This window comes from Chrysemys picta, chromosome 12, assembly GCF_011386835.1.
Source record: "Chrysemys picta bellii isolate R12L10 chromosome 12, ASM1138683v2, whole genome shotgun sequence".
Taxonomy (NCBI): Eukaryota; Metazoa; Chordata; order Testudines; family Emydidae; genus Chrysemys; species Chrysemys picta.
The window spans coordinates 48,203,227-48,223,503 of NC_088802.1; the positions used below are offsets into that span (position 1 = coordinate 48,203,227).

Genomic DNA, 20,277 nt, shown 5'->3' on the forward strand with positions numbered 1-20,277 from the left:
CACTGGGACGAAGTTGGCCAGTGATTAATGTAGGATGGGGTAGGAGGGACCATCTCCCCATGCCAACCAGGGTTCAGAACCAGGAGGTCATGAACTGACAGTCAGATACTAGGAATCAGGAGGTCAGGGTCGGGAGACAGGAGAAGGAAGTGCTGGGCTCCACCATGCTTTGGGCTGCTCACCGAGTGCTACTTGACCCTGACTCAGCCTGATTCCTGACCTCCTGGTTCTGAACCCCACTGGCATGGGAACCCAGCACCCTGCCCTATGCTAACCACTAGCCCTGGCTACTTATATCCTGGCTCTGACACCCACTGACTTCAAAGTCAGTTTCTTCCATGATGGAAAGACCCTGGTAAATAGGGTGACCAGATGTCCCGATTTTATAGGGACAGTCCCGATTTTGGGGTCTTTTTCTCTCATAGGCACCTATTACCCCCCACCTCCTGTCCCAATTTTTGACACTTGCTATCTGGTCAGCCTACTGGTAAACATCGGTACAGGAGCAGAAAAACCTTATACATTTTTTTTAAATGTCAGGACAGAGTATTTATTTAAAGGCTGTTTTACAGAAACTGGAATTTTTAAAATAGGTTACTTAAAGAAGTATCAAGGTGACAGCGTCACTTTAACCCCTGCCCTCTATATGTGACCCCTTCAAATTAAGGTGGCAGGATGTGGGAAGCTTACACTGCTTCTGTTCCTTGCATTGTCAGCGTTCTATGGATCAACAGAAGACATCAGCCCACAGGGCTGTCAAGCCAGCCCTCTTCATGAACATTACATGTACACACATTTAGGATGAAGTGCACATTTGGAGAACCAAAACTTCTTGGGGGGTGTACACCTCCTGCCTCCCAGGGGAGGAAAGCATTTTGGCTGGCTTCCTTCCGTCATGGCATTTCCAGAGACATTAGGTGGAATGTGAGGCCTTTGTTATTTTGCTTTGTTAAAGCAAGAAATTAATGAGATCGTGTTTCAATTCAAAGTCCAGCGCTAACTGTAAAATCTTTAGCACAGAGCATTTTAAGTGAGCAGCCTTATTGACAGCCTGCAAACATCACTCATAAAATCACAGGCAATGTAAAACTGAAGTAATGGCCAGTTGTGCTTATTAACGACCGGGTGCTTTTTGCAAGAGTAAGTGTGTCTGGCCAGATTCTGAGCCATCAAGTACCTGAGCCTAAATGAACTCACAGTACCTGCTCCAAAGGCTGCCCCCAAGATTAACGGGCCCGAAGGCATGGTTCAGAAAGAGGGACCCATTCTTTGTCCATTCCTTTGACCCACTCCTCAGAACACTCATGGATATAGCCTAGAAGGGGGCGGAGGGCAGGGAAAGTAGCAAAGGGCTTAAATTAAGAAAGGATAAATTTACATTGAATAACAGGAAGGCCTAACTTGCAATGGCAGGTGAGTCATTAAATGACTTAGGCATGTCTGACTTATATCACCATGCAATGTCCCCTCTTACAAACCAACACTGCTGTGGGATGTTTTCTGAGTAGCACAAAGTTAGATGCAACAGAGAGTCCTGTGGCACCTTTAAGACTAACAGATGTATTGGAGCATAAGCTTTCGTGGGTGAATGCCCACTTCGTCGGATGCATGGGCATTCACCCACGAAAGCTTATGCTCCAATACATCTGTTAGTCTTAAAGGTGCCACAGGACTCTCTGTTGCTTTTTACAGATCCAGACTAACACGGCTACCCCTCTGATACTTGACAAAGTAAGATGCAACTATTCACTTTATCTGGACCAGATGGGTGCTTGCCTTCTCTTTATCTTAGCCACACATTTTCTTTTCATCCCCAGCCCTCCTCAATTTAATCTGATTCTTCTTTATTTTATATTCTATGACTTCTAATACTGAGCTGTTACATGATACTTTTCAGTTGTGGAGCTCAAAGCATTTTATAAAGGAGGGCAAGTATTACCCCCATTTTACAGATGGGGAAACCGAGGCACAAAGGGGTGGAGTGACTCAGTGGGCCAGTGGCAGAGCCGGGAATAGAACCCAGGTTCTCTGAGCCTCAATTCCATGCTCCCACTACTAAAGCATGCTGCCCACTTTGCTCTTAGTTTTCTGCTCAGGCTCTCACCCTACCCCAGCCTGTCTCCTTGTTCTTTCCCCATCCCCAGGAAATATTGACTCTCTCTTCCCACCCCCAATTTTTCCTCTAACCCCTTTGGGCCATTTCCCTTCATGCACTTTATACCAGGTGAGTGGCCCCTACCATTTTTCTTTCACAAAAACATCCTTTGGCTGCTGTCCCCACAGATTATTTCATTCCTCCCACATTTTTTCTTTGCTTTTCTCTTTCTTCCTCCCCATTTTGCATGCGCCCTTCTCTCCCTCACCCCCTAGCAATGTGAGTTCCCCTTTCTTCCCTTACCAGATCCAGGGTAATGGAGGGCTTTGCTTAGGCCTCCTGGCTCTGGCTCCCATTAGCAGCTGCAGCCGCATCTCTCTGCTGACCTGGTTGCAAAGTGCAGCCCTGTACCTAGGGGCGCAAGCGGAGCCAGAGACCCCTGGGGAGGTGACTGTGTCTCCTGCTGGTACCTGTTTGCCTTTAGCTCTAAGGAATGGTCTCGCCTGACTCCTTCCCCCATATTCACTAAAACTCGCTGTTCTCTCCCCCATCCCTTTTCACATTCCTTCTCCCACATCCCCCTCTTCCTTGGTTCTACCCTCCCCCTCATTTCCCCCTCCCCTTGTTGTCCCCCTCCGCTCTCACATCCCCCCTCTCTCCTCCCCTTCCCCTGGTTCTCCCCCTCCCCTCTCACATCCCCCTTCTCCCCTCCCCTTCCCCTGGTTCTCCTCCTCCCCTCTCACATCCTCCCTTCCCCTGGTTCACCCCCTCCCCTCTCACATCCCACCGCTCCCTTCCCCTGGTTCTCCCCCTCTGCCCTCACATCCCCCCTTTCTCCTTCCCTTCCCCTGGTTCTCCCCCTCCGCCCTCACATCCCCCCCTCTCCCTTCATCTGGTTCTCCCACTCCACCCTCACATCCTCCCCTTCCCCTGGTTCTCCCCCTCCTCCCTCACATCCCCCCTCTCCCTTCCCCTGGTTCTCCCCTCACATCCCCCCTCTCCTCTCCTCTCCCCTTCCCCTGGTTCTCCCCCTCCCCTCTCACATCCCCCTTCTCCTCTCCCCTTCCCCGGTTCTCCCCCTCCCCTCTCACATCCCCCTTCTCCTCTCCCCTTCCCCTGGTTCTCCCCCTCCCCTCTCACATCCCCCTTCTCCTCTCCCCTTCCCCTGGTTCTTCCCCTCCCCTCTCACATCCCCCCTCCCCTTCCCCTGGTTCTCCCCCTCCCCTCTCACATTCCTCCTCTCCTCTCCCCTTCCCCTAGTTCTCCCCCTCCCCTCTCTGTCCTGCCCTTCCCCTGGTTCTACCCTTCCGTCCTCCCATCCCCCCTTTCCCTTCCCCTGGTTCTCCCCCTCCCCGCTCACATCCCCCCCTCTCCCCTCCCCTTCCTCTGGTTCTCCTCCTCCCCTCTCACATCCCCCCTCTCCCCTCCCCTTTCCCCTGGTTCTCCCCCTCCCCTCTCACATCCCTCCTCTCCTCTCCCCTTCCCCTGGTTCTCCCCCTCCCCTCTCACATTCCCCTTCTCCTCTCCCCTTCCCCTGGCTCTCCCCCTCCCCTCTCACATCCCCCTTCTCTGCCCTTCCCCTGGCTCTCCCCCTCCCCTCTCCCATCCCCCTTCTCCCCTTCCCTTCCCCTGGTTCTCCCCCTCCCCTCTCACATCCCCCCTCTCCCCTCCCCTTCCCCTGGTTCTCCCCCTCCCCTCTCACATTCCTCCTCTCCCCTTCCCCTGGTTCTCCCCCTCCCCTCTCACATCCCCCCTCCCTGGTTCTCCCCCTCCCCTCTCCCATCCCCCTTTCCCCTTCCCCTGGTTCTCCCCCTCCCCTCTCACATCCCCCTCCCCCTCCCCTTCTCCTGGTTCTCCCCCTCCCCTCTCACATCCCCCCTCCCTGGTTCTCCCCCTCCCCTCTCCCATCCCCGCTCCCCCCCCCCCCCCCCGTTCTGTGGTCCCTCCCCGCGGCTGGCTGATGTCACACGGCGGCTGGAGGCAGCCGGGCGATCATGGCTGCTGCCGGCTGGCGCCTGGCGCGGGGCCGCCGCTAGGTGCCCGGGATGGAGCCCGGCGGGCTCGGGGAACAGGCCGACTGGATGCGGTTCCTGCGGAAGCTCAAGGAGGTCTTCGACGTGTGCGACGAGGATGCGGACGGCTTCATCCGGGTGGAGCATTTCGTCGCCCTGGGGCTGCAGTTCGGCCAAGGGGATGAGGTGAGAGGGGCTGGGGGCGCGGGGAGCTCCCGAGCGGGGCAACGATTCCTCCAGCCCCATCCCTGGCTCCCGGCTCCTGCCTGCCCCAGTTCACCCGGCAGCTCCCGCCTGCCTCCCCTCCCCCGTCCTGCATCCACTCCCTTTGCACCTGCAGCCTCCCCCAGCCCGCCCCCCTGCAGCATCTCTGCCCGTTTGCAGCAACTTTCCCCTGGGCTGCCCCTGCCACCACCTCCTGTCACCAGCGCTTCGCCTCCGGGCGGGGGGCTCTCCCCTGAGGCGCCCGGTACCGCAGGGCAAGGCTGCTCTCGGTCAAAGCACGTCGGAGGGGATTGCCTGGAAATGCACTTTCTCCTGCAGCCTAGAGGAGGAAGAGAGCAATCAGGGAGCGTGGGGCTACTTCTCTGCTGATCTGACTCCAGACCTCGCTTGCCAAGGGGGACGGGGATGTTTATGCAGGCAACCCATTTTGCCCCTATTCTTGATTCTGTTGTCTAAGTTCTCTTGCTCTTGTCCCTACGGAGAGTAACTTCATTGAAGTCAATATTTGGGATTTCTTGTCTTTGAACATACCACCCTGCTGCCAGGCAGGTAAACAGGCCAAACCCTGCCCTGCCTTCCATGCCAATAAACAGTTGGGGGTAAGGCAAGGCAGAATTCAGCCCATTTTTTGGTCTGAATCAGACTGCAGGGACAGGCTCATATTTTCTTTAGTTTATTTCCTGCCCTGCTCCTTTGTCCTGATGCAGATAGCCACCTGACTCTCAGAAACACCTGGGTTTGACCTTGTTTACAAAACTGGTCTTTCTTTCAATGGCAACATTGACTTTCTAAGCAGAAATACACCTGCACTAGCAAACAGATGCGATGGTTCTGCTGTTTGGTTTGTTGTTGTTGTTGTTCTTTTTGGTTATTTTGCCAGGCATGACTGTTCTGGTGAAAGCAAAGGTTTCTCTGGCATGGTACCATTCCCTCCTTAGCTATGTGGACAATCTGAAAATAGGCTCCATAGATTACACAAACAAGACTCTCCTGCGAAATGAGTGTCTTTATTGCAAATCCTGTTACTCTGCCATGGGTCTGTCATAATTCCTTATACAAGTAAGTCCCGTTTGGCTTTCCTGGTGTTTAAAGAACACACCAGTGTGTTCTGGGATGCCCGTGGAGCCATTTAGCAGCATCATATTAATCTGCAATGACACTCACAGAAAAGCTGTGTGAGTTAGAATTATGGACCAAAGTCAGTCTATCGTTGACACAGGTATAAATCTGGAGTCACTCCACTGGCTTCAGCGGAGCCATTACTTTAGTGGAACCATTATCACTGCATTACAGTAGTGTAAGTAAGAATAGAATTTGGCCCAATATTTATTAGAATAATTGCACGAATTTCAGTTGAAACAGTCCCTCTTAAATTATTTAGTAAAGAGAGAAATCTCAAACAAAATTAACCAGATACGAAATCTTGTATTTCATGAGAAGATTCCCCCCTTCAGAATTTGGTACCTCATCTCTGGGTCTCCACATAACAAAATGCTCTGGCACTTGAAAAAAGGAAGCAGCACAACAAAACAAAGCCAGTGTCGGGATGAAAAGTTCTGATCTTTTAAAATGCGGTAAAATAAATTAATCTGCGGAGATTGTAAAGAGAGATACGTTTATAAAAGGGTTCCAAGGAAGTACTATAGCCAAAAAGCATAATAAATTCATAATTATTGTCAAATCAAGTTACTAATTTTTGGATTAGCACTGGTAATGGAATGAGACTTGTTAATTAAATTAAAGAAAGAGGATACAGGAGGCTCCATTTCTTGTATCTAGTCATAGACCTGTTGTTGAATATTTCTTTAATGAGAGACGAGAGTTATTTTTCCATAACCAATAATATAAGGAGAAGAAAGGACTAATAGGAGTGAGCTCTATTGATCTCTCTGTTTTTATTTGTCCCTTGAAAAGTTATCCATTCCTATATAAACTAAGGGCCTAAATTCTTAAATCCATGTTGCAAGAAGCATTGTACTGTGGGTGGTTTTTGTACTACTGTATTTATTTCATTCCTACATCAATAACCTTTTCTTGCTGGCCGTTAGGAAGGTTGGTGAAATTCTCTGGCCGTTGTTTTGCCAGAGATCAGCCTAGATGATCAGGTTCCTTCTGACTTTAGAATTTATGGAAATCTATCAGGTTATTAGGAGGGGAGCAGGGAGAATAAACTGGAGATAAAAGGTTGAATCAGATGATGTCTTAAAAATGTCTTTATTTTTTGTAGCTGAATGTATTAGAAATATGTAAAGGGGAGGACTGATGAACTAAAGTATTGTATTGGGAAATTATAAACCATGAATGGTGTATTCTGAATTTTGGGAGGGGCCTAGATTACTGAATAGGTGCCAGAACAATACATAATATGCAAATAAGAGATTAAACTATAGACTGTAGCATATGTCTAGCTAAACAGGGTGAATGGTAATGAGAAATGCCCTGTAATCATCACTGCATTCTTGTTAGCTGTAACCGACAATGTTTGAAAAATATACTTACAAAGATGAGACGAACGGCATTTACCTCTCTATCTTTAGTAGCATGCATATTACAATTTGTCTTAATTTCTCTTTGTATATGTAGTCTGATCTGAAGCCTGTTGAAGTCATTGGAAAGGCTCCCATTGACTTCGCTGGGCTTTGGATCAAGCCCACAGTAGTTGGTATGCTACATCATTGCTAGATTTGGATGGACCAAATCAGAACTTCACATCTGAACTCCTTTAATTTTAGAGTGTTATGTGCATGTGGATTCATGTCCCCTACCTCTACAGTTTTGGTTCTGGGACAGCTCCTACTGCAGAAGGGTTTGGTGCTATTTTCTAGGTTTGGTTGCTGCAGCTAAAATATTACCATTTGGGGCCAAAATCTCATGAGACTCGCGTATGTGATTTCAGTGCTGTTGAATCTGCTGCCAAACCTTAGCCCCGATTCGGTCTCAACCACAACCGAAGCCTGATCCTGATCATAATACTGCCTTCTCGGATTCATCTCTAATTCTTGCTGGATATCACCAAATAAAATGGGGGGAGGGGGTTGAGAGTTTACAAGAAGGAGGAAATAAGGAGGGTTGGGTGTGTTGAAGCTGTTCCAACTTCGCAGGATCCTTATTTTATAGACAGCACCAAGCTTTTCCAGTACCCACGTTAAGTAATCACGGTTCTTTGACGTGATGCTTCAAGAGGCTGTATTTCCGATGCAGTGATGGTGTCATGGTCATCAGAGGAGTAGACTGAGTGCTCTAAGAAGGATGGCCTCCTCCACTCCCAATCAAGTTATTGATTTCCCAGTGGAATTCAGCCAAATAGGTGTGCCATGAGGCAGTGCAGGGAACAGCAGCAGGGAAATATGGAACGTGCATGGCAGGAAACAATATGAAGGGTGTGTAGGGTGATCAGTGAGGGGGAGGATTTAGTGGCACCTGTAAGGCACGTGGAGGGAGGAAGAAGTTTGTGGGCAGAGAAATATGGAACCTGTAAGGCACGTGGAGGGAGGAAGAACTTCGCAGGCAGAGAAATATGCAGAAGGGAGGAAAAGACGGGGAAAAGGGAAGGAGGACAGGGATGTCCAAAATCAGAAAAGGCATTAGGACCCCGACTGAGAAAAGTGATGATATACAAACTGCACTGTGCTATTTAGCGATGGCTGAATCAGGTCTGCTCATTTCACTGACAAAGACAAGATTATTCCTGGCACGGACAGGTTAGCTAGGGGACAGCAAGCTGGACGCTATTCTGTTCCATGCATCATTGACAAACATGCCTGCTCCTTTCTGACTGCAGGATCTTCACTGCTGGCAGTAACATAAGAGGCAGGGAAAGCCCCGCTGGCTTTCAGAGCCCAGGGGCAGAGTTTGCAGAATGGGCAGTTTGAAAAATCATCTCTGGACTTGTCAGCTGAGCCAATTTGATATGCAAACCACTGGGAGAGATTTGCTCTGAAACCACAGACAGAGGCAATGATCCTAGTGCAAATGTACTGTAAATACCTTATCGTGGGTGGATAATGACTTTGCCATTCTGTTTAAAAAAGTGTCATTCAAAATGAACTTTGTTTACTATGTATCACTGGTGACCTCAGGAGACGGAAACAATCAGTTCCCCAAAACAGTACAGCCATCCCAAACTCGCTTCCACAGGGGCCTAATAACGATTGTGCAGGAAAATCTGCAATGTGTCAGATTAAATTAAACCTAAGAGACGCTGCCAGAGAGCTGCCTTGTCCTCTTTAATGTATTCTAACACATGATAATTCATTGTTTAAATGTACTTTTGGTTTTCATTCTACATTTTCTGGGCCCAATCCAGCTCCATTAAAATCAATGAGAATCTTTCCATTGGCTTTAACAGAAGATTGATTGGACCCTATATATTAATGATTTTAGCCTTTCAGTTCTGTGTATCTTATACGTCACATGTGAAGGACCAGAATTTGCACTGTTGCATCCCCACTATCTATAACACTCTCAGCACAAATAGTCATGAGGTTGCACTAGTGTAATGAGAGTGAAATTTGGCTTGATTAATTCAGTCTTGCCCTACTTAATCTGACAATCCTCCTCCTTGGCTTCATATATTTGTAGCCATGGCCAAGCAAAACTTTGATATTACAAATTCTTGAGGAAAAAAATCTGAGTTATTTGCCAAAGTTTGTGAGAATTTAACATAGTATGACATTTTTACCCTTTCTGTGGTTGGTAGTTTGGTTGGTTTGTGGTCAACTTGATGAAATTTATCATTCAAAAGAGATCAGGAACTTTCTGAAAATTTGCTCCAAGGCAAAATTTTGCAGCAAAACAGCAGGTTTTTGCCTGGAATAAGCAGCCCTCTTGTTCATCTGCACAGTCAAAATAACAGAGGTGAAACTTGAAAATTTTTAGCTTTTATATGATTAAACGTTGGGGTTTTTTTTTATGGCTCCTATCACTGATGATGAAATTGTTTTTCTGTTGCCCTATTTAAAACTCTCTATTGCAGCAACTTTTACCCCACTCCTTCTTTGCTATACACCCTAGATGAAACCCTGGCTTCACTGAAGTCTTTGGAAGTATTGCCTTGATTTCATACCCTGTCTTAAATTAGGCTCTGAGCTCTATAGAGGCAGGGTCTGTTGTTTTATTACTGGACCCTGATCTAGCAATGAATTCCATGCGAGTGGATCTCTGCGCCCAGGCAGGGCTCATTACAGGATTGCGACCTTATTGTAGTTCACTGAAGTCAATGAAATTACTTTCATAGTCACGGTTAAGCATGTGCATAAGTGTTCGTGTGATCAGGGTTTAGTTTTTAGCACCAGCGTGATGAGGCCCATCGGGGCTGCACCTGTAATACAGATATTAATACATACAGGAAGGAGCAATTCATATTAAACATTAAGGGCCAAATAATACTAAGTATCTTAAATTTACATGGTGCTTTTAACCCAAAGGCTCCCCAAGTACTTTACAACATATGGTCTGAACCCTGCTGCCTCTCCCAGCCAAAATTTTCACTGGTTTCAGTGAGAGCAGGAAGATTACATATAGCTGTTGTTTTTAAGGAGGTATTGTCAACTGAAAACCATATGTTGCAAACAGACACATTTATTGTCTATGAGACCAGGAACAGTGGAGGGTGGGAGGCTTTTCAAAAGCACTGATGGGAATTCGGCGCCCAATTGTGCCTTTTGAAAATGTTCCCCTTAGATTATTACAAGTAAAAGAAGTTTAAAGTTCCAATTTGCTTGTCACTTTTCCACTATTGAGCTTGCTTTTTCCTTTAGCTCTGGATGCTGGAAATCCGTGACATCAGTTTCACTTTTGTTTATAGTCAGTGCCACTTTCTTTTTTCTCCTCGATACAATGCTTGAGGTTTCAAATGCTGCAAGGCAATATTTGTTAGGTTAAAAACAACTGTTTTCATTGGATTGCTTTTTATTATGGAAACATTTCTACTGAGCTTTGGTTTAATACATGCAACACTTACATGATGGCCTAACTTGAAGTAACATGGTCTCTTTTACACCTGAGAGCTGCAATGCAGAATAGTTTAAAAGAGAAACAGTGTAACCCTTTCACCAGTGAATTCTTATTATTTATACTCCAATAGCATGCAGAGGCCCCAATCACGCATATAATGATAGTCCCTGCCCCAAAGATCTAAATAAAAGGGAAAGCCGTGGTGAAATGACTTGACCAAGGCCAGACAGCAGGTCAGTGGCTGAGCCTGGTCTCTAGAATCCTGGTGCAGTGTCCTGTCTATCCACTAGACAACGCTGGCTCTGTTCTTGGTGACTGCATGCAAAACCCACCCCGCAGATAGCTGTTATTGAAACTTCCACGTTGCTGAGCAGTTTGTTACATAAGGAGTGGAAATGCCAGCCTGCCAAACGTATGCCCACTCACCAGGGATTGTGAAGAAAGATGTGGAAAACACACTGCATTTTAAATACCATGGCTGGATCATGTGTAATCACTAGTTGGGGAAACACTTCTAGCACTGAAAAAGCCAGGAGTTGTTTGCCATCTGATTTCTTGTTACTTAGAAAATAGTTGCACTTGCAGCTGATGTGTCTAGAGGCCTTGCAAATTACATGTTAAATGTACTCAGGTTCCTGGCAAGGGGTTATGTGAAAGTGTGTATTTCACAAGTCTGTTGCCAGTTAATGTTTCATAATACTAGATTCTATTTAAACTGTACATTCAGTTTTCAGCAACAAGTGAAATATGATAAACATGTTGACTATTTATTTTCAGAGAAGTAATCACCTTTTGGAGCATTTTTTTTTAAAAGCCACAGGTGTTCATACTTAGACAGCAGTGTGCGTAATATTAAGATCAACAAATACTTGCCAGGATAGAAACAGTATTGCACTTAAGAGGGAACTTCAGCAGCAAATAAAAACCTGTAGGGTGTTATCAATTATACTGTTGTGAATTGACAGTAACTCCACTGGAGTCAGTTTCAACGGTGTAGAATTGGTGTATGTGAGAGCAGCATCAGGCCAGATGTACACAGAATCCCAAGAGCAAATCCGCACCTTTCTCCTTTGGCATATAGAGACCAATAGAGTGTAGCAAAGCATCAAACTATGGGGGCATGGGAATCTTCTTCTTTGCCCCTCCAATATCTCCTACCCTGGCTCCTTAGAGCCATGATCCTTGCACATACACCCATACCGTAGGTTGTAACCCTGGATCTATGTCATGCCACGTCTTACCCCATCCTGATCTGCTCTCAAACGATCCTCTAGGGCAGTGGTTCTCAACCTGCAGACCGCTTGCGGCCCAAACAGCATATATCTGCAGCCCGTGTGACATTCTCAGGGCCATAGAGATAGTATATACATATTGTATGGATGTGGCACATATAACACATAGAGAGCTGCATATGCAGGCCACAATGTTAAATAGGTTGAGAATGACTGCTCTGATCTAGGAGTATCTGTTGAGGTCATGCACTGAAGTGGAGGGTCTACTGTAAAGAACTGCTCTGTAATGGTCTTCCTGTAGAAAAAGCACTTCTCCATTGCCGAAGTGGTCTTACATAGCACCTACGTCCCTAGAGTCTTCTCTCAGCTATGCTGGTGACAATCTAGAATTAAACCACTGAGGTATATGAAATTCCTCCTGATTTACACTAGTGTAACTGAAAACAGAATCCAGCCATGTCTTTAAATAGTTTAATGTATGCTGTAGCCTTATAATAAGCACCTACCAATATGGAAAATAAGACTTGTAACATTGAGACTTCAAAGGAAAAGTATTAGAGCATGACCAAAGAGTGGTATTATTCTAATGATAGAAGCAGAAAAGAATTACCACTTTCCTCGTGCTCTGCTTTTCAGAGAAATACTTCTTGAAAGAGCAAATAAATATTCACCCAGCCATGCTGAGGACAGAAGGGCAGTTCCCATGCAACAGCGTTCTCTTATAAATACCTAGGCTGGTGCACATTTTGACTCACTAAAGTAATTTGCTAATGATCAGATATTTAATATTGTTTTGACTGGGTAGGGAAAAAAAATCTACTCTGAAAACGGTACGCTCGGATGCTTAAGGGATTTTGGATTAGTCAAGGTACAGTTGCAGTAGCTTTCCTAATTCAATGCAAGCCAGTACTGCAGTGTGCTTTAAACAAACCTACTGATACATCCAACCATGTATTTCCAACCAGGTGACATAAAGTAGGCTTAGTCCTTATTGTTAATCATATGTTTGCTACAGCACTGTAATGAGGAGAAATGTTGTAAGGTTTGCTGTGCACTTACAAGTCTAATTTGTTATGTAATAGGAATGCATTTCAGAGCTACAAGCACTGAGAGTGGGTTACACACACACTTAAGAATTGGCTACTGCTGTATTCTGAAATACTCTATGCCAGTGATCACAATGAGTAGGCTTTTGTTAAAAACCAGAGAAAAGACACATGGTTTTAATAGTCATTCTTGAATTTTTTATTTAAATAAATTGCTTTAGAGCTACCTTGAGAGATTATCTTTGATATAGCTACAGTGGCATTGTGTTGTCATATGATCAAATGCAAAATCTACTTGAGAAAAACCTCAACATGTAGATCCTGCAAATACAATCCAATGCCGCTTCCATTTTATACATTGTTGGAGGTACGGCTTGAAATTAGGGAGGTTAATTACCCAGCTGCTTGGCAAGACTGGATATTTTCTATGTAGATTCTCTCTCTCTCTCTCTTTTCATGCTAGATTCAGTCTATGCTGTTAAAATGTAAAACTAGTAAGCGATTAAAAAATTAATCGTGTTTAAATAATTTGAACTGTTAAACAATAATAGAATACCATTTATTTAAATATTTTTGGGTGTTTTCTACATTTTCAAATATATTGATTTCAATTACAACACAGAATGCAAAGTGTACAGTGCTCACTTTATATTTATTTTTGATTACAAGTATTTGCACTGTAAAAAAAGAAAAGAAATAGTATTTTTCAATTCACCTCATACAAGTACTGTGGTGCAGTCTCTTTATCATGAAAGTTGAACTTACAAATGTAGAATTACGTACAAAAAATTGCATTAAAAATTAAAACAATGTAACATTTTAGAGCCTACAAATCCAATCACTCCTACTTCTTGTTGAACCAATCGCTCAGACAGACAAGTTTGCTAGGAGATAATGCTGCCTGCTTCTTGTTTACAACATCACCTGAAAGTGAGAACAGGTGTGTTCTCATGGCACTGTTGTAGCCGGTGTCGCAAGATATTTACGTGCTAGATGCACTAAGGATTCATATGTCCCTTCATGCTTCAACCACCATTCCATGGGGCATGCATCCATGCTGATGACGGGTTCTGCTCAATACCAATCCAAAGCAGTGCAGACCGACGCATGTTCATTTTCATTATCTGAGTCAGATGTCACCAGCAGAAGGTTGATTTTCTTTTTTTGATGGTTCGGGTTCTGTAGTTTCCGCATCAGAGTGTTGCTCTTTTAAGACTTCTGAAAGCAGGCTCCACACCTCGTCCCTCTCAGATTTTGGAAGGCACTTCAGATTCTTAAACCTTGGGTCGAGTGCTGTAGCTATCTTTAGAAATCTCACATTGGTACCTTCTTTGCGTTTTGTCAGATCTGCAGTGAAAGTCTTCTTAAAATGAACATGTGCTGGGTCATCATCTGAGACTGCCATATCATGAAATATATGGCAGAATGCAGGTAAAACAGAGCAGGGGACATACAATTTCCCCCCAAAGAGTTCAGTTATAAATTTAATTAACATATTATTTTTTTAACGAGCGTCATCAGCATGGAAGCCTGTCTTGTGGAATGGTGGTCAAAGCATGAAGGGGCATACAAATATTTAGCATATCTGGCACGTAAATGCCTTGCAGTGCTGGCTACAAAAGTAATACCAGGCAAATGGTTGTTCTCACTTTCTGGTGACGTAAATAAGAAGAGGGCAGCATTATCGCCTGTAAATGTAAGCAAATTTGTTTGTCTTAGTGATTGGCCGAACAAGAAGTAGGACTGAGTGGACTTGTAGGGTCTGAAGTTTTACATTGTTTTGTTTTTGAGTGCAGTTATGTAACAAAAAAAACTACATTTGTAAGTTGCACTTTCATGATAAAGAGATTGCAGGACAGTACTTGTATGAGGTGAATTGAAAAACACTATTTCTTTTGTTTATCATTTTTACAGTGCAAATATTTGTATTAAAAATAATATAATTTGATTTAAATTACAACACAGAATATAATATATATGAAAATATAGAAAAACATCCAAAATATTTAATAAATGTCAATTGGTATTCTATTGTTTAGCAGTGTATTAAAACTGCGATTAATTGCGATTAATTTTTTTTAGTTAATCGTATGAGTTAACTGCGATTAATTGACAGCCCTAAAAACTAGTATTCTTCAGGTGTGACGTGTGTTGGTGTTCTCCAGAAATTTGCTCATGCGACTCCGGAGGGTATTCAAATTTCCAGTGCATATGGATTTTACCACTCTAATATGATTAAGCTCTGAAAAATGAGTTATGCAAAATTGTGCAAGGAAAGGTGCAGTGTTTGGGGGATACAGGAGAATTTCCAGTTGGATGCTAGAAGAAGCTAACATGGTCTCAAGGCTCCATTGTCATCTGCAGTTTAGCACAACCCATTGATAACCTGCAGAAAGCCTTTCAGACAAACAAAGCGGACACACATTTAATTCCCTTAAAATGTTCATCGAATTAAAATGATTTCATTATTCCTTGTGCAATCAACAGTGCCATGTTTCCCATTAATGGCATCTGATTCCAAAGCCAAACATTAATGAGCACATTAGAAACTTGGATTTTTACTTTGTAAGGTAGGCTAGCTTCATAAGACTACTTTAACTTTGTTCATCTATGCAGGAACTACAAATCAAATCATAGCAGTGTTTAAACTGCAGTTCCTTTTGAGAGAGGTATGTTCTCAGGCCTCGATACCTGCAGATGTTGCTGAATAAATACCCATTTGTGTGTGGCAACATAGCTAACTCAGTCCAGGGTGTGATTAGGTAGATAATAGGAAGTGGCAGACACAATCGCTGGTCATATAGAATTTGGTTTTATAACAGCAGTGTGACTATACACAAAAGCACTGTATAATACATCTCAATTACTTGCCATTGAAAACGTAATTAAAGGGCCTCACTTGAAGGGAAAGAGAGCGTTTCCCTGTGATTATAAATGAGTGCGATTAAAAACAAAAATATCAAGAGTCCTTCCTAACTCCTGATTTTTAGTTTAGTTCTGCAGCACTCTCTGCCTCCTAATGAGTGACGGCAATTAAATGCACAGACAAAATACTTATCCAAAATACCTGTGAGACAGCATGGTCTAATGGATGGGGCACTGGGCTGGGAATCAGGATATTATATTTTAGTATTATCTAAATGATTATGCTTTCTAACCACCATGCTAATTTATCTTTAATATTCCTTTTGCTTTAGCAATACAACTTTGGATGATGTTTTGGACTCAATATGACAGTACAATTAAATGCATGCTGCTCTGTATGCATATTGTAGTCCTAATAGGATGCCATGTTAATCATGTATAATTACCATTCTATTGCTGCCTTTCTGGTGTCTAAGACATGGTTCTATTTCCTTAGTTATGTATGTCTGTTCCAGCTACATATCTCAGCCCATCACCACACATTCATTTGTTCCTTGCTTTGGCTACTTTGCCATAAAAGAACTGGTGGGTTTTGGAACATTTACTTATCAAAAATTCTGAAAATTTCTGTTTATTTATGCACCAAGCCACAAATAACTTATTTATTTTTATGATTTATATTCACCAATAATATTCTTCATAATTTCCCAGCCCTGGAAACCCACCATTATTTGTCTTCTGTTGCTGTGACACCTACTACTGCATATTTTCTCCACTCCCTCTGGGTTGTTCTGAGCATCAGCAATCACTGGGTTGTTGTGAATTTTATTTTTTGCAAGGAGGAAGTGGAAACACACAAATCATTTTCTTTCCAGTTTCTGCTGCAGCTCCATGTATCACAGTGAAATGACCCTTCCTGACACAATCCAGACAGTCTTTTGAACATATGATTTTTTTTCCTACTCCACTTCTGTTGTTCTGATTTAAAAAAAAAAAGCGCACACAAACAGCTTTCTTACTGTTTGCATGTTATTAATAGATTTCAGGATCTCTGTAGCAAAATATTGTTGTTTTCATTGTTTACATATCGAGTGACTAAATGCTCACTCGAAGAACATATTTTACCTAATTAAACCATATGACAGCCAGTAGTTCATGGTAGCTAATCTCTGCAACAGCTATGAGTTTAGAGCTATTTCAGTCAGAAAATCTGATGACAAGAGGATGGATAGAGAGAGGGACAAAATAGCCTCTACTCATTGTTTCCTCTTTGGTCCCAATTCAATAGTCTATTCCACGATTGGAAAATATGACAGTATCCTACAGTAAAGGCAGCAACTCTGCATTTTATATCAACGTTGCTACTGGGAACTATAATGCCGTAGAAAGTTGCAGTAAAGTTGTTATAGGTGTTTCCTTGTTAGAATTTGCTTGGGTTCCAAGCACTGAATCAAAATTCAGTGGAGGCCACTCAAAGACTGGCTAAATACATAATCCAGGGGAAAGAATACTCAAATGTGGAGGAAGGGATCCCAGGAAACGAAAGGGTAAATGGCAAGGGGGAGATTTTGTCATCGCTATTCAGTGGGACTACGAGTGGCATCAATGTGAGGAAGAGTGGCAGAAATTGGCCCCCCAGGAAATCTTGGTCCCACTGAAATCACTATTGAAATTTTAGTACATTTCAGTGGGAATCGTGATTTGACCCGAGGATTCTACCACATTCCAGCTGGTCAGCAGGGCAAACTCTTCCTCTTTCCCTCCATATAAATGTAAGATTCCGTCCCTGCAAATGGCACTTCCAAATAACCACAACCTCAAGACAACTCTAGAAATGGCCACCTTATGCCAAGAGGAGCTTTTGGATTTGACCTGTCTCAGAGGAGGAGGGTCAAACGTTTCTAGTAAGGGCCAGACTGTGATATCCTTATTCCCCTTGACTAGTCCCATTGATGGGGCTGCTTAACATAAGAGTATGGAATATGAGCACTGTTCCTGTCTCCTTTGAATCTACAGTACAGTTGCAGTGCCATAGAGAGTGCAACAGACTAAGTGAAATGTAGAACATAGGGCTGAAAGGGACCTCCTAGCTCAGAGTGTCCAGTCCCCTACTGTTGCAAGCAATCCCACCATAGAATCCCATTCCCAAATGTAGCTGTGCCCAATCCACAGAGGATATGTGCCTGTCATAGCTCCAGCAAGCAAGCTGTGGCTCTGTAGCTCAGGCTGTATGTGTTTAACTCTGGAAGTCTCTAGTTCAATCCCCGGTGTATCAGCCAAGATGGCACAAGCAGAGACGTATTTGACTACTCACTGCAGCAGCGGGCATGCTGACAGCCCTCTCCCATTGGGCAGCGACAGGGAGGTTTGCTGGGCCAGCCCATTCAAATGCAATGGCAGTGAGAGTGGCTGAAAGGTAGTTGGAGCCAAGCAGTTTGTATTCTGTAAAATTTTGTTTCATGGTAGTTTAATTTTCACACCCTGCTATTGCAGGCTGCATTCAGCCTCAATAATGATTGCCAAGTAACACTGCATTTACTTGCCATGTGACGCCTCTGCTGAACTGGATTGTGTCTCTGCAGAGGGTAGTAACTTTATAGGCCAATTTCACATTAAGGAGAGTGGCATTTAGTGAATGGCAGCATAATTGCCGAACAACACCTTGGAGAAGACAGCTCAGCGGTGTTGGGGTGGGAGAGAACATGATGCTGACGAAAGCACCGTGGATAACTAGAGAATCAACTCAGCAATTCGCTGTGAGCCATGGACATTTGGATTCTGGACTTAAACCCTTCTTTAAATGGACAGAGAGCAACTTTAAGTAAATACAGATGCGTCTATGGGTCAGTAAATTAAGGTTTGTCTGTAGAAGCAGCAGCAGCAGCTGGAAGAATTTTGTAGAACATACGCAGGGGCATCTCTCGTTCGGTATAAAAGGGGAATCTCAGGAAAGAAATTGCGCTGCTGGATGGCTTATTGATTTGACTGGACTGCTTGAGTCAGGAGAACACCAAGGCTGTTAGTGTATCAGTGAGAATGCTCTGAGGGGGAAATACTGCATTGGCCCAGAAGCCAGTTGGAGAATCTAATATCTCTTCTCCATCTCTGAATATTACAGAGTCTTAAATATATCCATATAAACTTGTGGGTTTTAGGGAGAGGAGGAATGATCCCATTTCAGTGCATCTCCCTGCACTTTCTGCCTAATTTTGGCAGATACGTGGGTCATTTCCAGCCCCTCCTATGTGTCAGTGGGAGTTCTGCCAGAATAAGCACTGCAGGATTCTCCCAATAGTATCATCATTTCTTTGGCTGTAGTTTGCCATAGGTCTGGGTCGTGGTTACCTTATTGCTCCCTTCATTTCACAGTACTTTGTTGTAAGTTCAGACTGTGGTCTTGAGCACATGAGTTTCTGGCTGGGTGTAGCATTTGCTGTGGCCTGTCTTGAGTGTGAGGCTCTGCTCTGAAGAACTAATCACAGGTTCATTCCATCACTTTGCACTAAGCAGGAATACCCGGGGAGCTGAGGGAGTGTGTCTGGGCCAGCGCACTGGGAGAGACGGTGACCGAGGCTGATAAAACCTAACGTGCTGAGAACTTTCTGCAAGGAAAGAGTATTTGCTCCTGCTTTAATCTTTTCAACACTAGTAAAAGATTTCATTGTTCCTGCATAACGTTCTATGGACAGCACCTTGCACAGTGGGGGCCAGTCCCTGATTGGCGCTACCACCGTAGAAACAGTAATAGCTGTTGGGGTGCTTTCAGAAGGAATTCTCACTGGTGCCTTAAATCAAGATTTTGAGTGAGCAGATCTGAAAGCCCCCTTTAAAAAAAATTCAGAACTACACTGAGAAGAGCAATTGTGTTTTTCTTCACTGAGAAATACCCAAGAATTCTTAAGGAAGTAGATGTCAGGCAAATTGTGGGTAACTATTAGGGTGACCAGATAGCAAGTGTGAAAAATCGGGATGGGGGTGGGGGGTAATAGGAGCCCATATAAAAAAAAGTCTCAAATATCGGGACTGTCCCTATAAAATCGGGACATCTGGTCTCCCTAGTAACTATATTCCTGTGAACTCCATGACCTGGTATATAACGTCACCTGCAGGTGGGGCTGATTGGTTGGTTGGTTTTCCTCTTAGTTTTTCTCTCCTGCCATTTTCTGGTTTGGAGTTTTATATTCTCAGACTTCAAAAATGGTTAAGAATGTCCCTGGTGTGTGTTAAAGCCGCTCCCAGCAATGCCTGCTGCTTAACTGAGCATAGCTGGTGCTGATTTTATCTGGGAAGAAAATGGGGAGGTCTTACTGGCAAAATAGTCCTCTTTCCCTTACTTTTCATCATCTGTCTCTTCCATCTCAGAATTTTTAGCTCGGATGATAAAGGGAGAGTATCTCTGAAGGATTAGAGCCTGCACATATGGACAAACCCTGTTATTTGTGAGTGGGGTTTCCTGGAGAAAGGCATATGGAGGAACATGTGGTAAAAGATTGCTGAGACTGAGAGCTAGAGCTGTGTGTGCAGCAGTCAGAGAGGAGCCAGGTATCCAGCGCTTCCCATTCTGGTTTTAGGGGAGAGTCCCAGGACCAGATCCTTGGCTCAGCTAAGGCCACTTTGCACTGCCAGAGAAGTGCCCAGTGACCTTAAAGCTGCCCTGGTCTGTTTAAAGCTGGCATGGTTGCCATGGGTCTCAAGTAGGAGTGGAACAGGCCTCAGCCCTTTGGCTGGGTAACCAGTGAGTAAAGGAAAGGCCTCAGATCTTCAGGATGGCCATCTCACTGGAAAATACAACATTCTGTTTGAAAGCAAAGAATCAGATAGCGAGTCAGGAGGCATCTGGAAGGAGC

The 20,277-nt window shown here is 44.2% G+C and overlaps 2 protein-coding genes across 2 annotated transcripts in view; both read left to right on the plus strand.

Moving 5' to 3' along the window:
* LOC122172254 (retinoid-inducible serine carboxypeptidase-like) overlaps positions 1-20,277 on the plus strand; it is a 331,017-nt gene that overhangs the window by 25,134 nt on the left and 285,606 nt on the right. The window lies entirely within an intron of this gene.
* RAB11FIP4 (RAB11 family interacting protein 4) overlaps positions 4,034-20,277 on the plus strand; it is a 209,681-nt gene continuing 193,437 nt past the window's right edge. The window contains exon 1 of the mRNA XM_005282824.5: positions 4,034-4,293. Within this exon, the coding sequence (XP_005282881.3) occupies positions 4,141-4,293 (153 nt within the window). The 5' untranslated portion in view covers positions 4,034-4,140. The remainder of the gene's footprint in view (positions 4,294-20,277) is intronic.